Genomic DNA, 18,937 nt, shown 5'->3' with positions numbered 1-18,937 from the left:
ATGGCCAGCCTGCTTGCTACTTATTAATAGAACTGGAACACAGGGCTTAGTTTATATGCTTATTTGAGAACTCCAAAGAACTCGACAATAACAAGAAAGTCAAATTAGTCCTCCACGCCATTGGTTATCTGTCAAATTAGCAGCATGGTCAAAGAGAAGGTGAAACACAGCAGACAAACATTTCAGAATGCCAGCAGACTTAATGTAAATTAAGCGTCCCATTTGCTAAAATATACCTGAGGCAAGTCTATCTTCATCAGGAGACAGAGGTTTATTTTCTATTCCATTTATTGCTTTTTCGGAGATATCAAAAACTGGAATTTCATCTAGTACACGTGACTTCATCTTGATTACATATTCAGAAATGAAAACAAAACAAAACTCAAAGTTACTTCTGATATAAAGCACTAAAGCCAAAGAGGAATTGACATAATTCTTTGCATAGTCTAGCCCATGATTGTTAACTAGGCTAAAACCAGTAACTTTTTACTGATACCAAAAAAAGGAAAAGCTGTAATTACAAAATATTTTCTCAAGGAGACAGAAATTTTTGTGAAAGCAAGCCATGGGAAAATTGTAAATATGTTTTCCAAGTTAAAGAACTGGAGGGAGGGCATCTATATGACAGAAATTGATCACAGATCAAGAAAATGGCATCAGCTCAGGAGTCAGTATTATATAAACAACTTTAATGCCTGAGGCTCTGGGCTACCAGGTTTAATTCATTCATAACACTGTAAGAAGTCATAGCTGTGCAGCACTCTGGTAAAAAAAAAAATTATCAGATGATCTAACAATTCCACTCTAACAGGTATATCCATGAGAAATGAAAATATATGCAATCTTTCATATAAAGAAGTACGTAACAGGTGGGGGTAGATAGCAGAATGGTTATGCAGAGAGACACTCTTGCCTGAGGCACCAAAGTCCTGCTTTAATCCTCCACACCTCCAGAAGCCAAAGCTGAGCAGTGCTCTGGTTATTTGGGGGGGGGGGGGGGGGAGGGGAAGCACCATTCGTAATGGCAAAAGGTGCAAATAAACCAAATGTTCACCAGGTGATGAGTGGACAGCCTAAGTGTTTTACACGCACATGGTTTTGTTACTTAAGAATGAAGTTTTGATAAATGTGAGAGGCTGTTATGCTAGTCAGGAAAGACCACAGGTTATATAATCCTACTTTACGTTATCTTCACGGTAGACATACCCCGAGAGAAAAAGATCAGTAGCTATCTGAGGGGGTTCCAGCTGGGACAGTCAAAAATGATATAAAAGTGAATCATACTGATGGTGTATAAATGTGAACATAGCCTAGTAAGCATGTGTCTGAGGAGGGGGGAGTTTTTTTACCTATGAATCTAGTTGTAAGTCACAAAACACGTGCATAGATACAGAGAACTTTCCCACAATGCCCAGGCCCAACTAGCACTGAAAACACTTCAAAGCTCCAGTGACAATCCTGAGAAATTTTGTTTTTAAATTTGGGAAAATATATAAATAAAGACAAAAACACAATGCAAAACAAAAACACTACCAAAAACTTTCAGGAATATAGCAGAGTTTTCAAGAATTAGCAAATCAAGAACAGATATTCTAATATACAACACTGGTTTTCATCCTTAACCTGTTTTTTCTGAATGGGTTTTAGGAGAGCCTGCTAATTCTTCTGAAAGGATATGTAAAAGTTCAGACAGTCATTTCTTTCTTTCTTTCTTTAACCTTTTCATTATTTATTCTCTTTGTTTATTGGACAGAGACAGCCAGAAAGTGAGAGGGAAGGAGGCGATAGAGACAGAGAGACACCTGCATGCCTGCTTCACCACTTGTGACGCTTTCCCCCTACAGGTGGGGGTCAGAGGCTTGAACCTGGGTCCTTGCACATTGTGATGTGTGTGCTTAACCAGGTGTACCATCACCTGGCCCCTCAGACGGTCATGTCTATAAAAGTGAAGTATCTTGGTTTTCTTCTTTTTAACCAGTAAACTGCTTAGGTCTGGTTTACAGTAGTATGGGGGATTGAACCTGGGACCTGGAAGCCTAAGGCATGAGTCTGTTTGCATAACCATTACGCTGTCTCCCCGACACAAGAATCTTAAGTTTTCTTAGAATTTTTGAAAAACGTCCATGACTAAGTGTCTGTGGGCAAAAAGAAAACAGTAATGGCAATTATGTTCAGCATCAAAATAAACACTGTCAACTCGGAATTTGCCAGGCTCTCACAAATGCGTAGCTTTTAACATAAAGGTTTTAGGAATAGCTGCCATGCAAGCAATCACCATGTTAGTAGAAATCAAAGCCAGATGGGGAAGAGTTTCAAGAATAAACAGGTGTTGGGAGTTGGGTGGTAGCGCAGCAGGTTACACAAAGTGCAAGGACGGAAGGATCCTGGTTCGAGCCCCCGGCTCCCCACCTGCAGGGGAGTCGCTTCACAGGCGGTGAAGCAGGTCTGCAGGTGTCTGTCTTTCTCTCCCCGTCTTCCCCTCCTCTCTCCATTTCTCTCTGTCCTGTCCAACAACGACATCAATAACAACAACAACAATAAAAAAACAAGGGCAACAAAAGGGGAAATAAATATAAAAATTAATTTTAATAAAAAAATAATCAACAGGTGCATTACACTAAAACAGTACAAAATAAAAGGGCAAACTTCCCTGTGGAGGTATAAGATGTTCTTTTTTCCTAAGGCCAGAACACACGTCAAATTCTACTACAGATGGCTTGACTTTTTATCACTTTTTATTTTAGAGATAACAGGTCACAACAGTACTACACTGTCTTCTGTGGAGTTACCCCAGAGCCACTCAAGGAACTCAGACTTAAAGTGAGGCCCTCAAGCACGATAAGGCATACACTCTTTACCATTTGAGTAATCTTTACGTCTAAAGTCATCTTTTTGATTTTTAAAAAATAATTATTTATTCCCTTTTGTTGCCCTTGTTGTCTTATTGTTGTAGTCATTATTGATGTCTTTGTCGGGTAGGACAGAGAAATGCAGAGAGGATGGGAAGACAGAGAGAGGGAGAGAAAGACAGACGCCTACAGACCTGCTTCACCACTTGTGAAGTGACTCCCCTGCAGGTGGGGAGCCAGGGACTCGTACTGGGATCCTTATGCTGGTCCTTGCGCTTGGCGCCACGTGCGCTTAACCCACTGCGCTACTGCCTGACTCCCTAAAGTCACCTTTTTAAAGTTACTCTTGATGTGGGGTTAAAAAGGATACAGTAAACTGAATTTCTAAGCAACAGTTTGAATACAAACTTAACACAAATTGCACTGTGAGACCATTTAATCCACACAAAATTTACAAGTCAGTGTCTAAGTTAAAAAAAAAAAAATTGGGAGTCGGGTGGTAGCGCAAAGCACAGGGACCAGTGGAAGGATCCCGGTTTGAGCCCTTGGCTCCCCACCTGCAGGGGAGCCACTTCACAGGCGGTGAAGCAGGTCTGCAGGTGTCTGTCTTTCTCTGTCCCTCTCTCCATTTCTCTCTGTCCTATCTAACAACGACGAAAACAATAATAACTACAACAATAAAACAAAGGCAAAAAAGGGAATAAATGAAAAAATAATATTAAAAAAACCTGGGCGGTAGTGCAGTGAGTCAAGTACACGTGGCACAAAGTGCAAGAACGGGTGTAACGATCCCGGTTTGAGCCCCAGCTTCCCACCTGCAGGGGAGTCGCTTCACAAGCAGTGAAGCAAGTCTATAGATGTCTGTCCTCTCCCCGTCTTCCCCATCTCTCTCCATTTCTCTCTGTCCTAACAACGACGACATGAGTAACAACAACTACAACAAAAACAACAAAAAACAAGGGCAACAAAAGGGAAAATTAAAAAAAAAAAAAAGATAAAAAAAAAGGGAAGAAATTATTTAATGAGAAATGGATCGGAGCATGGCTCCGGTCATAGGCGGTGGCAGGAATTAAACCTGGGACCTTGAGTTTCCAAAGCATGTCCTCTACCCTCTGAGTCACCTCCGCAGCCGACACCTGAGCTCTTCTTACCTGCTGCTCATGATATACTCTGAGAGCCTTTTTCACATTGGACACTTTTGGAGAACGAATAGGAAGAGTTTTTATTTCAGATGCTGTAAGAGTGCTCAAGTCACCAATCGTTTTGATATTCTTGGCTCTGATAAGTTGGCCCAGACCTCTTGCCCTGAACAATGAGTAAAAACAGGAGGAAATGTCATTAGTTTTATATTTATTTGTAAATGTGAACACAGCTGAACTTCCTGAATCAAGCTTAATCATATGGTAAGTGAATTAGATAGGCCCACTTAAAGACAGGCACATGTGCATTTAAAATATCTGAATCTGATGCACACGCCTTGATTAGGCAAAAGCACAATTAATGTGGTCCCCATGGCACACCGTGATTAACAACAGGTAGTCGGTAACTTGGATGGATTAATCTCTGTAAACGCCATCTTACTTTAGTTTATAGCATTACACTATCAACATGCATAGAGTTCAACAGAGTACCTGATGAATAGTAAAGCATGTAATTAAACTAGTCACTCCTATATACTGGAACATTTGGCCTGCCTTTAAGCTAAGATTCTATTCAAAAACGAAGTTATATTCTATTTTAAAATTAACCTGAATTGAAATTGGTGTAAAACTCAATTCTGAACAATATGACTCGTCATCGTTCAGATCCCTCTTAAGTGATATCTCAAACACACAAGTCTAAAGTACCTACCACATGTTTGATGTTATCTGAGGTAAAATGATGTCAACAGGTGCCACGCAGTTCACCAAAGCCGGGTAAACACTTTCCGTTGGACACTGCAGAGATTCCTTAGTCATTTCTGTAATCTTAGAGTAAGATTTAAGTCATTAAGTAGAAGTTACCTAGCTAGCCATGAAAACAAAGTTGCATGTAAACAAAAGCACTTCTTACTAAACACTTCTTTGAGCTCTTAAATTTAGAGCTACGTGATCCTGGGGACAGAAATCCTTTGGTTGAAGTGGTATTATGCTAGGTAGAAGGAGAGAAAAAAAACTCATTCAGAATCCTAGGTAACTATAATTTTTACAACTTTACCTTTACTAATTATACTACAGTAATTTCCAGACAGTTTTGAGGAAATGTCAAATGTAATAATAAACCACTACCAAATCCACTCATCTGGGGCTTTACTATTCTTGAAGGGCTGATTTTCAGGTAGACCGTAGGGAAAGAAACCACGGCACTGAAGCTCCCTTTAATGCAGTGGGGGACTGGACTGGAACCCGGGTTGTGCATACAGCAAAGCAGTACATTATCCAAGTGAGCTATTTCGCCAGCCCCTTATGACCTAATCTTTTTAGAGATTAAGCGAGAAGGAAATGGCAGGGAGAGAAAGCCAGACCAGCAGTGCTGGAGACTGAGCTCAGTATCTTGTGCAGAGGAGTCCTGCGTTCTGTGACTGCCACTTACCACCTCTCCATATCCGCTCTTCTGAAAGAATAACATGCCTCCCCCCACCCCTGGCTCCCCACCTGCAGGGGAGTCGCTTCACAGGTGGTGAAGCAAGTCTGCAGGTGTCAAAAAAAAAAAAGAAAGAAAGAAAGAATAACAGTAACAATGAAGCTTATCCCCCCCCGCCCAAATAGCTAAAAGTTAAGGCCATGCAGTACAGCTGTTATCTATACACAGCACCGTCCTGTAAAGCCTACAACTTACCTTATTTTGTGCAGTGGGTGAGGTTTTAGCACTTTTTACTACCAGTGAACTGTTTGAAGAATAGGGCTTAACAATAGAGCATCGCCTATCAATGTCATCTGCCAGTCCTGCTTGGTATATTGGGTCTGCAAAGGAGACGCGTCGCACCTAAAAACACAGGTCATGCTTTACTCAAGAAAGCGAGAGTTTTTACTTATTCTTTTCATTTATTTATTAATTTATTAATGAGAAGATAGGCGAGAGACAAAGAACCAGACATCATTCTGGTACATGTGCTGTTGGGGACTAAACTCAGGACCTCATTCTTGAGAGTCTAATGTTTTATCCACTGAGCCACCTCCCAGACCACCTTATTCTATTCTTTAAGATCTGTTTACTTTTTCCTTTTAATTTTTTTATATTTATTTTCCCTTTTGCTGCCCTTGTTGTTTTATTATTGTTGTAGTTATTATTGTTGTTGTTGGACAGGACAGAGAGAAATGGAGAGAGGAGGGGAAGACAGAGAGGGGGAGAGACAGACAGACACCTGCAGACCTGCTTCACCGCCTGTGAAGCGACTCCCCTGCAGGTGGGGAGCCGGGGGCTCGAACCGGGATCCTTACGCCAGTCTTTGCACCACGTGCGCTTAACCCGCTGCGCTGCTGCCCGACTCCTCTTCTGCTTTTTCCTTTCTTAAAGCATCAAGGGGCCAAATTAAAAAGGGCCTCTTGGGGGCCAGGTGGTGGTGCACACGTGGCGCCCTGGTTGAGCACATGTTACAGTGCACAAGGCCTCAGGTTCGAGCCCCCGGTCCCCACCTGTAGGGGGAAAGCTTTGCAAATGGTGAAGCAGTGCTGCAGGTGTCTCTGTCACTCTCCCTCACTATTTCTTCCCTCCCCCTAGACTTCTGGCTGTCTCTGTCCAATAAATAAAGATAACTTCAAAACAAGGGGGGGGGGGTCTTTTTCATTTTTAGTGAGAGGACGAGAAAAAGAACTAGAGTTATCACTGGCACACGCAACACCAGGGACTGAACTAGAGACCACAGGCTTGAGACTCCAATGCATTATCTACCATGCTATCTTCCAGCCCCCAAAAAACTAGTTTAAAAACTAGCAACAAAGCGAGTCGGGCGGTAGTGCAGTGGGTTAAGCACACATAGCACAAAGTGCAAAAACCAGCGTTAAGGATCCCGGTTCGAGCCCCCGGCTCCCCACCTGCAGGGGAGTCGCTTCACAGGTGGTGAAGCAGGTCTGCAGGTGTCTGTCTTTCTCTCCCCCTCTCCAATCTGACAATGACCACATCAATAACAACAATAAAAACAAGGGCAACAAAAGGGAATAAATATAAAAAAAGCAAAACAAAACAAACCCCCCCCCCCCAAAATGGTCATTGTAAGGTCAGCCCTTAGTAGAATTAGTAGAATGAGTTCCGAAGCTTTTATTTGTAACTCTTCCTAGTAACCATTTCCACAGCTCTAATACAATACCACAGGTCGTTCTACTTATTAGAACGTTCTAAGCTGTCTCTGCACAAAACAATACCACTTGGTGAAACAGAGAGTAAAACAGGGACAGTAGCACAAACAATCAAATTCCACGTAACAGTTCAAAGCCATTTAATCCAAATCTAGCACCTTCATGGATCTAATTACTGTACAGAGCGTGTGTCGGGGAAATTGTGAGGATGTGGTTGAGCTCGGCAGGGCTCACAAAGCACCCTGCATTCCTAATACTATAGCTTATCTACATCATTGTTTTGCCTGAAAGATCCCCACCCATTCCATTCCTTTGATCTATCTTCTTTCTACCCTCGAGACCCTCCCTGCCCTGCAGGGTAGTATTAATCCTACCAGTTAAAACTCTCCAACAGTTGCTAAGGAAGTTCCTACCTTTTCAGTCCCAGTTTGCTTTTCTCTGCCCCTATCCTAGCCATTTCCATCGGACCTTTAAAAGCCTTGGCTCTCTGATCAATAAAGGTTTTGCATTGCCTCGTGCCACGTGTTTGGTTCTTGAGTCATCTCCCTCGCATCGCTGAGTGAGTAGCAGCCCAGGCTGGCTCCGGTCGTGTTCTCTCCAATCCAGAGAGTATGCACTCAAGAAGAGGCACCCCCACGCTAGCCCAGCAAATATACCTTAAGGAACAAGGCATGAAGCCCAGGAATGGCACTAAAACTGGCAGCTCTATACCGTACTAGTTTACTACCAACTCTACACAGCCTAACCATGTCGTACAACCTTCTCCAGAGGAGATGGTCTACTATGTCAACACAGTATGTACAACTTTCCTTCTTTTATTTATTTATTAGACAGCTGTCAAGCTAGAAGGCCAAAAACTTAGAGCAGATACAGATAACCCACATTTATGAAAAATACACACAAATTGGGAGTCAGGCGGTAGCACAGCAGGTTAAGGGCAGGAGGCGCAAAGTGCAAGGACCAGCCTAAGGATCCTGGTTCAAGTCCCCGGCTCCCCACCTGCAGAGGAGTCACTTCACAGGCAGTGAAGCAGGTCTGTAAGTGTCTGTCTTTCTCTCCCTGTCTTTCCCTCCTCTCTCCATTTCTCTCTGTCCTATGTAACAACGACGACATAAATAACAAGAACTACTACTACAACAATAAAAAAAAGGACAAGAGGAAATAAACAAAAAAAAGAAAGAAAAATACACATATAAATCAACATACTGAGCAGTTGTTGAGGACATAGCACTAAGATTAGTTTTCCTTTTTAGGAAAGGTCTGGCAATAAGAGCTTATATCAACACTTAAAATGTAAAAGGCAGTGTAATGTCACAGTGCATACACACACACACACAGACACACACACACAGACACACACACACTCACACACACACAGACACACACACACACACACACACTCACACACACACACTCACACACACAGACACACACAGACACACACACACACACTCACACACACACACAGACACACACACACAGACACACACACTCACACACACAGACACACACACACAGACACACACACACACACTCTCACACACACACACACTCACACAGACACACACACTCACACACACACACACACACTCACACACACACACACACACACTCACACACACACAGACACACACAGACACACACACAGACACACACACACACACAGACACACACACACACACACACACACCTTTATCAGTTTTAGAGTCTATTTTCTGAAATACTATGGCATGAGGTGTGAAAAAGAACCAAGATTTTTCCCTCAAGTTTGTCGAAGGTGAACAACATATATGACTGGTGGAGTAAGAATCTCTAGAGAAGCTGGGATGAGAAGGTGTCAAAGTGGATTCTTGGGCATGAAGTCTGGTTCTATCATTAGTAAACAAATCTTTCAAACATCCAAGAAAATTGTAAGAGTTCCTTCACAATATCTCTTCTTCTAGCTGCTCATTTCCTTATCGTGGTAGATTTTCAAAACAAATGATTGCGTAGTATTAACACTGCCATTCACAAAACAAACAAAACCCAAAACATATATATATGGCCTAAATATTACATTTAAATCTGGGCTCATTAATATTCAGCTTCAATCCTCCTACCTTGGTAACAGGCGATGATGTTTCATCTTCTTGGCATCTTTTCAGTCCTCTTTTTAAAATGCTGCTGGATGGAGAAGCCAGAGGAGACCACACACAGCGTGTCTGCATGCCACTAGGGCTGTCCCATGCTGACCCAAGAACAGGATCAGGATCAAGTTCCCTCAATTTCTGAGGAGATGCAGTGTCTTCTGTTTTCAGTTCAGAGACAGCTGTTTCAGATGTCAAAGACTGTAATTTCTCCTCTACTTTCTCTGAAGTATGATGAACTTCCTGCAAAATTTCATCATCATTTGTCACCACCAGTTCATCGTCATCTAATTTTGCCTCTTCAGATTTATTAAGCTCAGTATTTATTTCAGTTTCACATAAGCCAGCCTTCCCAGCTTCAGTATTCATCTCTATTGTTTTAGGAACTAGGTTGTAGGTTTCTACATTCAATCTTTGCATTTCAGCTCCTTCTGGCTTAGAGGATTCAATAGAAAGGTCCCTAATCTCTTCGTCATTGACATGGCTGGCTTTAGTTTTCAATGTGTCTTCACCATCTTCCATTTCAGCAGGTAAGTTTGGATCACATCCATCATTTCCCTCACTGAGTTCTCCAACTGTTATTTGCTCAGAGAGCTCTGTCTGAGTACTCACTTTAGGAGGGGTTGTATCATGAGAATGATCAATACCTGAATCAAACTCCTCAGCGGCTGCCTCTTCATTCAGTTCCTTTGCTGTATCTGCTTCACAGTCACTGATGGTTTCATTTTTTTCCAATGGCCTCTCTTCTTCGTCACTCTTGTGTTCAGAAAAGCTTGCTTCAGACGTATCGTTAAGATCTGCTTCAGATTTAGCACTTTCTACATCCAGTTCCATAGCCTCTACTTCTTCTGCATTGAATTCTGCTTCTACCTCACATGCATTTGTTTCTTCATTATCCGTACTCAGTTCATTTTTCAAGACAGCTTCTGGCTTTTCTTCTTTAGTCTCCGAAGTAGAACACTCCAGTGAACTATCTCTGGGATCATCTGAATAAGGCTCAGTGGCATTGCATTTCTCATCGGTTGACTCTTGGTTCTCAAGGGATACTGGTACCTCAGAGTCCGCATCAAAAGTTTCTTTACATTTTATTATTTCAGAAGGAAGAGAGTCCTGAATAGTATTTCCCGTCAGTTCAGTTTCAGATACAACTAATGTATCATTAGTAGTGTTTTTCTCTTCCTGGAGATCAGTATTCACAGTCTGAGGTTCGTCTAGAGGTTTTACCTCAGGATATACTTTAGCTTCAGAAGAGTCTGAAGATGTTTGTTCATCTGTCTTTTCTGCTTCACTGCTCTTCGTGTGACTATCTGTATCTTTAAGCCCAATTAGTGACTTTTCCTGAGAGAGTGATTTTTCTCCACAGCAGTCACAACCTTTAGACCGCCTCACCCTCCTTGTCCTCTTGTGCTGGCATTCTAGAGTTTGAAGAGGTTTTTCAGGGAGCACAGAAATGTCGGATGTGTCCGTTTTGGAGGATTCTCCTACACTGTTAATTTCGATAGAATCTCGCTTATGTAACCTCTTACTGGCATTTCTAGTCCTTAGATTTGACTCCGGTACAGGGGACTCTGAAGAGGAATAGTCTGCAATTTTATTAGTTTTCTTTCTTTCCTCATCTACATTTGATACATCATCAGAACCTTGCAATACATCTGCAGGTGCTATGGAATGTTGGGTCACCGAGCTGCTTTCTTTTTCATCAGTGGTCTGGGATTTCAAGTCTGTGTCCACGTCAGCATTTGCTTTATCATCATGTGTCTGACTTTCCTCTTTTATCCATTCCTGTTTGACCACTTTCTCCTGATCTTCAATATCAACGCTGTCACTACTTTTGTTTTTCCACTTCCCAGATCTTTTCTTTCTACAACTCTCTTCTTTTGCCTCAGAGCTATCAGATTCGGAGTTTTCAATGCTGGAAAGTAAACCCTGAGACGCCCTTCTGGTTTGATATCGCGTTCTACCCCTTACGAGTTTCTCAGGGGATTTATCTTCAGTGTCCTGAGCAGCAGCCTCTCCCTCAGATTTACTACTTGCAAGTTCTGGCTTTCGTCCGTTTTCATCAATTTCAGCATTACTGCTGGTTTCTCCAGAAGTCTTCTCATGCAAAGCATTTTCTTTCTCAGTTAAATTTTCCACTGCAGTTTGCTCAGAAACCACCTTTTGCTTAGGTAACACATCGTCTTTTATATTCAGTGAAGTTTTCTGAGGAGTCTTTTCTTCTTCCTTACGTCTTTCCTTTTTTTGACTATTTTCCTTATCTTGGCTATCAATGATGGCTTCTGCTATTTCTGAGCGTCTCCTTAAAGATCGCCGCAGGGTTTTCTGACTTGGAGCTGTCAGAACTTGACTATCCTCGTTTACTATCTGATCTGAGGGCATTATAGATGGGGGTGTGTTTTCTTTGGATTCCAAACTAGCCCCTAGGATCTTCTCTTCTACTGTACTGTTTTCTAATAGAGTATTTTCTGTTGTTGACTTAAGCACTGTGTCCTCATATTCCATTGTAGATTCAGAGAGATGACTCTGAGTATCTAAAACACATTCCATCTGGTTAAGCAAACCAGGTGGGTTAGCTTCTAGAACTACCATGTTATCAGCTGACTCCTGAGAATTCTTCTCTTCATCAGATTTCATTAAGGACTTGGACCTTTTACGCCCGATTTGTTCAGCTTTACTTCTACTTGATCTTCTACTTGATCTCTTAACTCCATGACCTATTTTTTCAGAATCAGACTTTGGAGTATGTGTTTCTCTTTTCTTTACTGTATCTGTTTTCTTTAGAGTATCTGTTTTGCTTGTGTCTTCCTGGCTATTTTTCACAGGGTAAGTTGATGACATGTCATTTAAGGGGGATGGACTAAAAGGTCTACTTTCTGAGCCATCAAACTTCTCCAAAGTGATAAAGGTTTGCCTTCGGCTGGTAGGCTGAGAGATGACATTAGAAACTGAGGCACTGCTGGCACCACTAGTGTTTTCTACACTCGATGTACTGTCAGTTGACGCTTTCTTGGATAAATTTAAAGCTCCTTTTTTGCCATCACTACTACTGTTCAATATTTCAGGACTGGTCTCTTCAGTAGAGTCACAACGGTCATTTGAAAGCAAATTCTTTTCAAGATGTCTGACCGTATCACAATTTCCTGTGACATCTTGAGCAGTGATGCTGTCACTCTCCATTTGCTGCTCCTGCATAAGAAGTACATACATAGGTTAATGAGCAAATGAACGTGACTTCCCAGAGGTATTTTAGTATAAAACTGTAATGATTCAGAAAGGCAATTGTAAATATTCTAAAGGTGATAGATGCCTATTAGTTTGTATTACTTATATATATTTCATAAAGTCACACACTTTAGACACACACAGTTCTTTCACACACATACATTGACTGCAGAGCTACTGAAGTATACTAGTGAGACTTTATAGTCTCCACAATAGAAGGGAGATTCTAATCCCAAATTGCAAAAAATAGCAAATGTACCTTGGACTCTTCCTTCAATTTCTCGGTTAAAGCAGGGATTTCCCTGAAATAAGTAAGTATATAAATGAGACTACTGTTTTAAATTAAAAATCAGAAAACAAGTGACTTCAGTGACACTAGTACTTACATAGACTCTTCCTGAGAAAAAAGAGTATCCTGTGAAACATCCAGGTTGTTATACATTGCAGGAATATCACACCTGGAAAAGACGTTACATGTTTAACTTCAAAATGTGGTGCCCCTGCATTTCTCTGTCCTAACAACGACGAGACCAATAACAAAACAAGGGCAACAAAAGGGAATAAAGAAATATTATTTATATATAAAACAACGATGAGACCAATAACTAAACAAGGGCAACAAAAGGAAATGTTTTATATATAAATATATAATATTTATTTATTCCCTTTTGTTGCCCTTGTTTTGTTATTGGTCTCGTCGTTGTTAGATAGGACAGAGAGAAATGGAGAGAGGAGGGGAAGACAGAGGGGGAGAGAAAGACAGACACCTGCAGACCTGCTTCACCACTTGTGATGCGACGCCCTGCAGATGGGGAGTGGGGGCTCGAACCGGGACCCTTACGCATTCCTTGCGATTTGCGCCATGTGCGCTTAACCTACTGCACTACCACCGGACTCCCAACTAGCTATATTTTAACAATAATATAAAATCCAGACTCTGGTGCTCATTTTCCATGAATCCATGTCCCCTATTATTTGTTCCTACACTATCTCATTATCTCTATTTAAAAAAAATTCAGTTTAGAAACCATGGACAATACTGGGTAGTCTCAAAGGCTATGAAATCCAACTATGTACGTTACATCTTTAGGCGTTAAAATTTAGCACCTCTAACTTGCAGCTGTAAGGACAAACGCTATAGTTTGCTTCAACAAATGTAAAATGTGAATTCAGAATACACAGTTTAGTGACATAAGGGTTGCAAACCTCTTTGTTTTTAGTACTTCTTTTTGATGTTCAGTTAGTATCCTTTCTTTCGCTTCTGGAGGTATAAACACAAAGTCAGTAGACTTTTCTTCTTCTAAAAGCTTTTCACTCTTTGTTTTTGGAGATGCAGATTCTAATTTCAACTGCAAATTGAAACAGTGTACAATTTAATTTCCAAACTATTTCCCAATACTTAAAATGAGTTTCTCTTCTAGAATGCTAACGGTTTTGAATAATAATTAGACTTAATGACTAATACAGAAGGTTTCTAGTTCAAACCCATATGGTATTTCTAGTTATTAACAATTAGTAAAAATGTCCACTTTCATTTTGCCTCAGACTTAAAAATACAAATTACTGTACCTCCTCAAAAACAGGCAGATGTGGAGGGTAGACAGCATAATGGTTATGCAAACAGACTCTCATGCCTGAGGCTCCCCGCACCACCATTAAGCCAGAGCTGAACAGTGAGTGCTCTGGTCAAAAATCAATAAAATAAATAAATAAAAAGCATTAAAAGCTGAATAAGGGCAAGAGACTGGCATGCTTTAACGATGACTCTAGCTCGAATAAATCCCTCTCTCCATTGTTAACCGGTCATTTCTATCAGGAACAACACAATAGACCCCTTTGTGGGCCCCCATAGGACCTTGCCCTCAACTTGAATCAACAATGGTAGAGAATGTTCCATCCTCTGAAGGGAGGCTGGACAACATACTCTATGCTACACCTGAGGAAGATGGGTCGATATTGGGGCAGCTTAGAATGTTCCTACTCGTGATCACAGAATGTGATCTCAGATCTACAGGGATGCAGAGGTCACATAGGCTCCTAAGCTAATTATGGGCCCCAGATCACATCAAATAGATGGGGTTTACAGTCAACAATAAATATTTATACCCCTTTCCCATATTAGGGAGCTACTCTCTTCCCTGATCCAGCTTTCTGGTCCTTTTCCCAGCCATGACATCATCTCCCCCAGACAATAACTTGGATCCACCAGCGTATCAGATTTCAGGCTCAGAGGCAAAAAGAAAAATGGAAAAAAACCAAACAAACCCAAAAAACAGTATTGACACAGGCCCTTTGGAATTTAACTAAAATATGCCTAATAGTTACCTACAAAACAGAGGACCCCCCCCCCCCAACTCTTCATCTGCACTATTCCAGCCCTTACGTCCATGATTGTTCAACAATTTGTTTGGCTTTGTATGTTAACTCTTTTCAGCCACCAGGTTCCAGATGCTAGCATGATGCCGACCAGACTTCCCTGGACAGACAACCCCACCGATGTGCCTTGGAGCTCAGCTTCCCCAGAGCCCTTCCACACTAGGTAAAGAGAGAGACAGGCTGGGAGTATGGATCAACTTGTCAACGCCCATGTTCAGTGGGGAAGCAGTTACAGAAGCCAGACCTTCCACCTTCTGCATCCCACAAGGACCCTGGTCCATACTCCCAGAGGGTTAAAGAATAGGAAAGCTATCAGGGATATCAGAGGATAGGATAAAAGTTCAGTTCTGATGGTGGGAATTGTGCGAAGCTGTACCCCTCTTATCCTATGGTTTTGCCAATGCTTCCTTTTTATAAAGGAAAAATTAAAAAAAAAAAAAAAAGCACGTGTGTGTGCACAACGATGTAAATTATGTCTTTCAAGTCAATATACACAATGGATTTGCGAGACAAAACTTGTACCTCAAATTGTAGCTTTAACTAACCTAGTGAAAATTCTAAATCTATACATTACATGTTACTTTAGCACATTATCAGTGGAAAACATTCTAGTAAACTAATCTTAGAAAAACATACTTTGGCTGTTGATTTTGTATGTTCTTTTGCTTCCTTTGCTTGGGTCAAAAAAGAGTCTCTTCTTCCACTTGATCTTCTTTCCATGCCACTTAACTTCACATTAAATTGTGAATTTTCAGTCTATATTAAAAGAAAATTAAGTGTAATTGTCCTGTTTTACTTCTCCTTTCCATATTTTGAGAACGCCAGTGTAATGAATACTCATTTCAATTTCCTTTTGATTATGGAAGTCTATCACAATTGTGCCAAAACAAAGTCATTGTCTAGTAATAACAAGCAAGTTGTTTCCTTTATATGATTTGCTCCATTTAATTTTATGAAGTTCTGAGATAAATAAATGATAGAAAACTGGGGCCAGGTGGTGGCACACCTGGTTGAGTGCACATGTCACAATGCACGAGGACCCTAAGGTTAGAGACCCCCGTTCCCACCTGCAGGGGGAAAGTTTTGTGAGTGGTGAAGCAGTGCTGCAGGTGTCTTTCTCTCTCCCTCTATATTACCCTCTCCCCTCTTGACTTTTGGCTGTCTCTATCTGATAAAGATAATTTAAAAAAAAAAAAATCAAACTACTAGATTCAAACAACACTGAGACATTCCCTCCTGCACTGCTGGTGGGAATGTCAATGGGTCCAACCTCTGTGGAGAACAGTCTGGAGAACTCTCAGAAGGCTAGAAATGGACCTACCCTATGACCCTGCAATTCCCCTCCTGGGGATATATCCTAAGGAACCCAACACATCCATCCAAAAAGATCTGTGTACACATATGTTCTTGGCAGCACAATTTGTAATAGCCAAAACCTGGAAGCAACCCAGGTGTCCAACAACAGATGAGTGGCTGATCCAGTTGTGGTCTATATACACAATGGAATACTACTCAGATGTAAAAAATGGTGACTTCACCGTTTTCAGCGGATCTTGGATGGACCTTGAAAAAATCATGTTGAGTGAAATAAGTCAGAAAACAGAAGGATGAATACGGGATGATCTTACTCTCAGGCCGAAGTTGAAAAACAAGATTAGAAAAGAAAACACAAGTCGAACCTGAAATGGAATTGGAGTATTACACCAAAGTAAAAGACTCTGGGGTGGGTAGGTGGGTGTGGAGAATACAGGTCCATGAAAAATGATGAATGAAATAGTGGGGGTTGTATTGTTAAATGGGAATCTGGGGAATGTTATGCATGTAAAAAAAAAAAAAAAAAAAGAAGTAGAAACGCAAAGCAGAAACTGACTGAGTCCCCACATTCCTGATACTATGGTCAATTAGTTAAAAAGAAAAGTGGGGAATTTTTGGTATGCTTCTAGTTCTGTTTCTGGGATCCCTTCTGTTACATTGCTTGACATTGTGGTCTATTTACATGATCATTCTGTTACATTGGTTTGGTCTCACTCCCCCCACCTCCAGGAGATTGTGGTTTAGTCTTTGCCTTTTTGCGCTTCTCTCTTCTCCCCGCCCCCTATCCTATGTACTTCCTTGGTTCCTGATGCTGCGGCCGGAGGAGAAAGATGGAGGACAGAATTGTGTGGTGATTAGATTAAATTAGTTTTTTGAACTGTTGGCTCGTGAATAAAGAAATACAGCTTCTCTGCTCAGCCTTGTGTCCCTGGTCATCTGTCTACCGCCGGGAAGCTAGCCCAGCCTAATGGTGCCCTGAATTCTGACAACACCAGAGAAGCAATTACATAAATCAGACCTTCTCCCTTCTGCACCTCATGAAGAATTTTGGTCCACACTCCCAGAGGGATAAAGAATAGAGAATCTTCCAATAGAGGGGATGGGACATAGATCTTTGGTGGTGGGAATTGTATGGAATTTTAACCCAGCTATCTTTTAAATTACTAATAAAAATTGAAAAAAGAACTCACCAATTAACATAAAGATTTACAGTTCTCCATGTCTGCCATTCTTAGGGTGTTCTGTTCCATCATTTCCCTGAAGCAATTGCTATGAGAACTGGGTTTTGACAAACTAGTATTTGGTGACTGTGAGGTACACAAAAGCTTCAGCATCAGTGAGTTCTGAGTGAAATTGCCTCTTAGGCTCCAGAACAAGGGTAAAAATAGAGGCTCTATGCATTTTTTGTTTTGATCAGTACTTATGTCTTAATTTGGTAAAGATCATAATATTGCATTGATTTCATCTAATTTGTCCATGGTGTAGATTTGATGAGAGTAATTTTCTCATTCACTGTCATTGTTTTGATTAATAATTAAATCTTTGCATCAAGATTTTGCAGTGCAGTAGTCATTGATTTCATGTGCTTGAGATTGAAAAAAATTCATTTTTATCCTTTGTAATTCTACAAAGAATTTATTTAAAATGGTTTTCTCTCTACTTATTTTCAGCATTTACTTCTATAAATAAATGTTTTTCCTAATGGAAAATATCACAATCTCAAAATATGATTACCCTAAATAATTAAAATGTGTGTAAATTAAAATATAACTATATTCAGAATCAACAAAATTTTCATAGTTTTATCATGAATGTAAATTTTATTGAAAAAATTAAAGTAAAATTTTTACCCTTGAAAAAAAAAAAAGAAACTGACTGAGTTTGGAGTATGGCACCAAAGTAAGAAAGCAGAAGTACACTAGAGTTTGCAGTGAGTACCTCCCTAATACTTCCTCTCCACTTTTCCAAGCTTTGGGTCCATGATTGCTCAACAATTTGTTTGGCTTTGTATGTTAACTCTCTTTTCAGTCACCAGGTTCCAGGTGTCATCAGGATGCCGGCCAGACTTCCCTGGATTGAAGACCCCACCAATATGTCCTGGAGCTCAGCTTCCCCAGAGACCCACCCTACTAGGGAAAGAGAGAGGCAGACTGGGAGTATGGACCGACCAGTCAACGCCCATGTTCAGCAGGGAAGCAATTACAGAAGCCAGACCTTCTACCTTCTGCAACCCACAATGACCCTGGGTCCATGCTCCCAGAGGGATAGAGAATGGGAAAGCTATCGGGGGAGGGGTGGGATACGGAGATTGGGTGGTGGGAATTGTGTGGAGTTGTACCCCTCCTACCCTATGGTTTTGTTAATTAATCCTTTCTTAAATAAAAACAAACAAACAAACAACACTGAGACTATGTTTCAACGCAACCTGAGATGTGATGCAGGGGATAAAGCATTGGGCTCTCAGGTATAAGGCCTTGAGTCTGATCCCTAGCACTACATATGATGCAGCACATAAAATAAAAGCAAACACACACACAAAGGTGAACGATGACAGAATATATTAACTACCACGTCCTTCCCAACAAAGTTATCTATTTTTCCAAGCTAAAGCTACACAGAACTCTCAATAATTCGGAATTTGATAAAATTTGTTTTAGCCATAAACCAAATGGGATTTAGGTAGCTATAACATTTCTTTTCTGAGACTCCAATAGATTCCAATTGTTGCTGAATAGAAAAATGCTGTCTCAGGATGTTCTATGGCATGGATGTAGAT

At 40.9% G+C, this 18,937-nt stretch overlaps 1 protein-coding gene across 1 annotated transcript in view; it reads right to left on the bottom strand.

Annotated features, from left to right (window-relative positions):
* The window catches only part of RIF1 (replication timing regulatory factor 1), a 65,715-nt gene that overhangs the window by 4,895 nt on the left and 41,883 nt on the right, over positions 1-18,937 (bottom strand). Inside the window, exons 26-35 of the mRNA XM_060178111.1 lie at positions 15,484-15,603; positions 13,678-13,820; positions 12,858-12,929; positions 12,731-12,773; positions 9,223-12,435; positions 5,667-5,813; positions 4,902-4,979; positions 4,701-4,816; positions 4,001-4,154; positions 237-345 (exon numbers count right to left, since the gene is read on the bottom strand). Coding sequence (XP_060034094.1) covers positions 237-345; positions 4,001-4,154; positions 4,701-4,816; positions 4,902-4,979; positions 5,667-5,813; positions 9,223-12,435; positions 12,731-12,773; positions 12,858-12,929; positions 13,678-13,820; positions 15,484-15,603 — 4,195 coding nt within the window. The remainder of the gene's footprint in view (positions 1-236; positions 346-4,000; positions 4,155-4,700; positions 4,817-4,901; positions 4,980-5,666; positions 5,814-9,222; positions 12,436-12,730; positions 12,774-12,857; positions 12,930-13,677; positions 13,821-15,483; positions 15,604-18,937) is intronic.

Source organism: Erinaceus europaeus, chromosome 18 (genome assembly GCF_950295315.1).
Source record: "Erinaceus europaeus chromosome 18, mEriEur2.1, whole genome shotgun sequence".
Classification (NCBI taxonomy): Eukaryota; Metazoa; Chordata; class Mammalia; order Eulipotyphla; family Erinaceidae; genus Erinaceus; species Erinaceus europaeus.
Note: the sequence above shows the minus strand (reverse complement) of the source record. Positions and strands in the feature narration are given on the sequence as shown.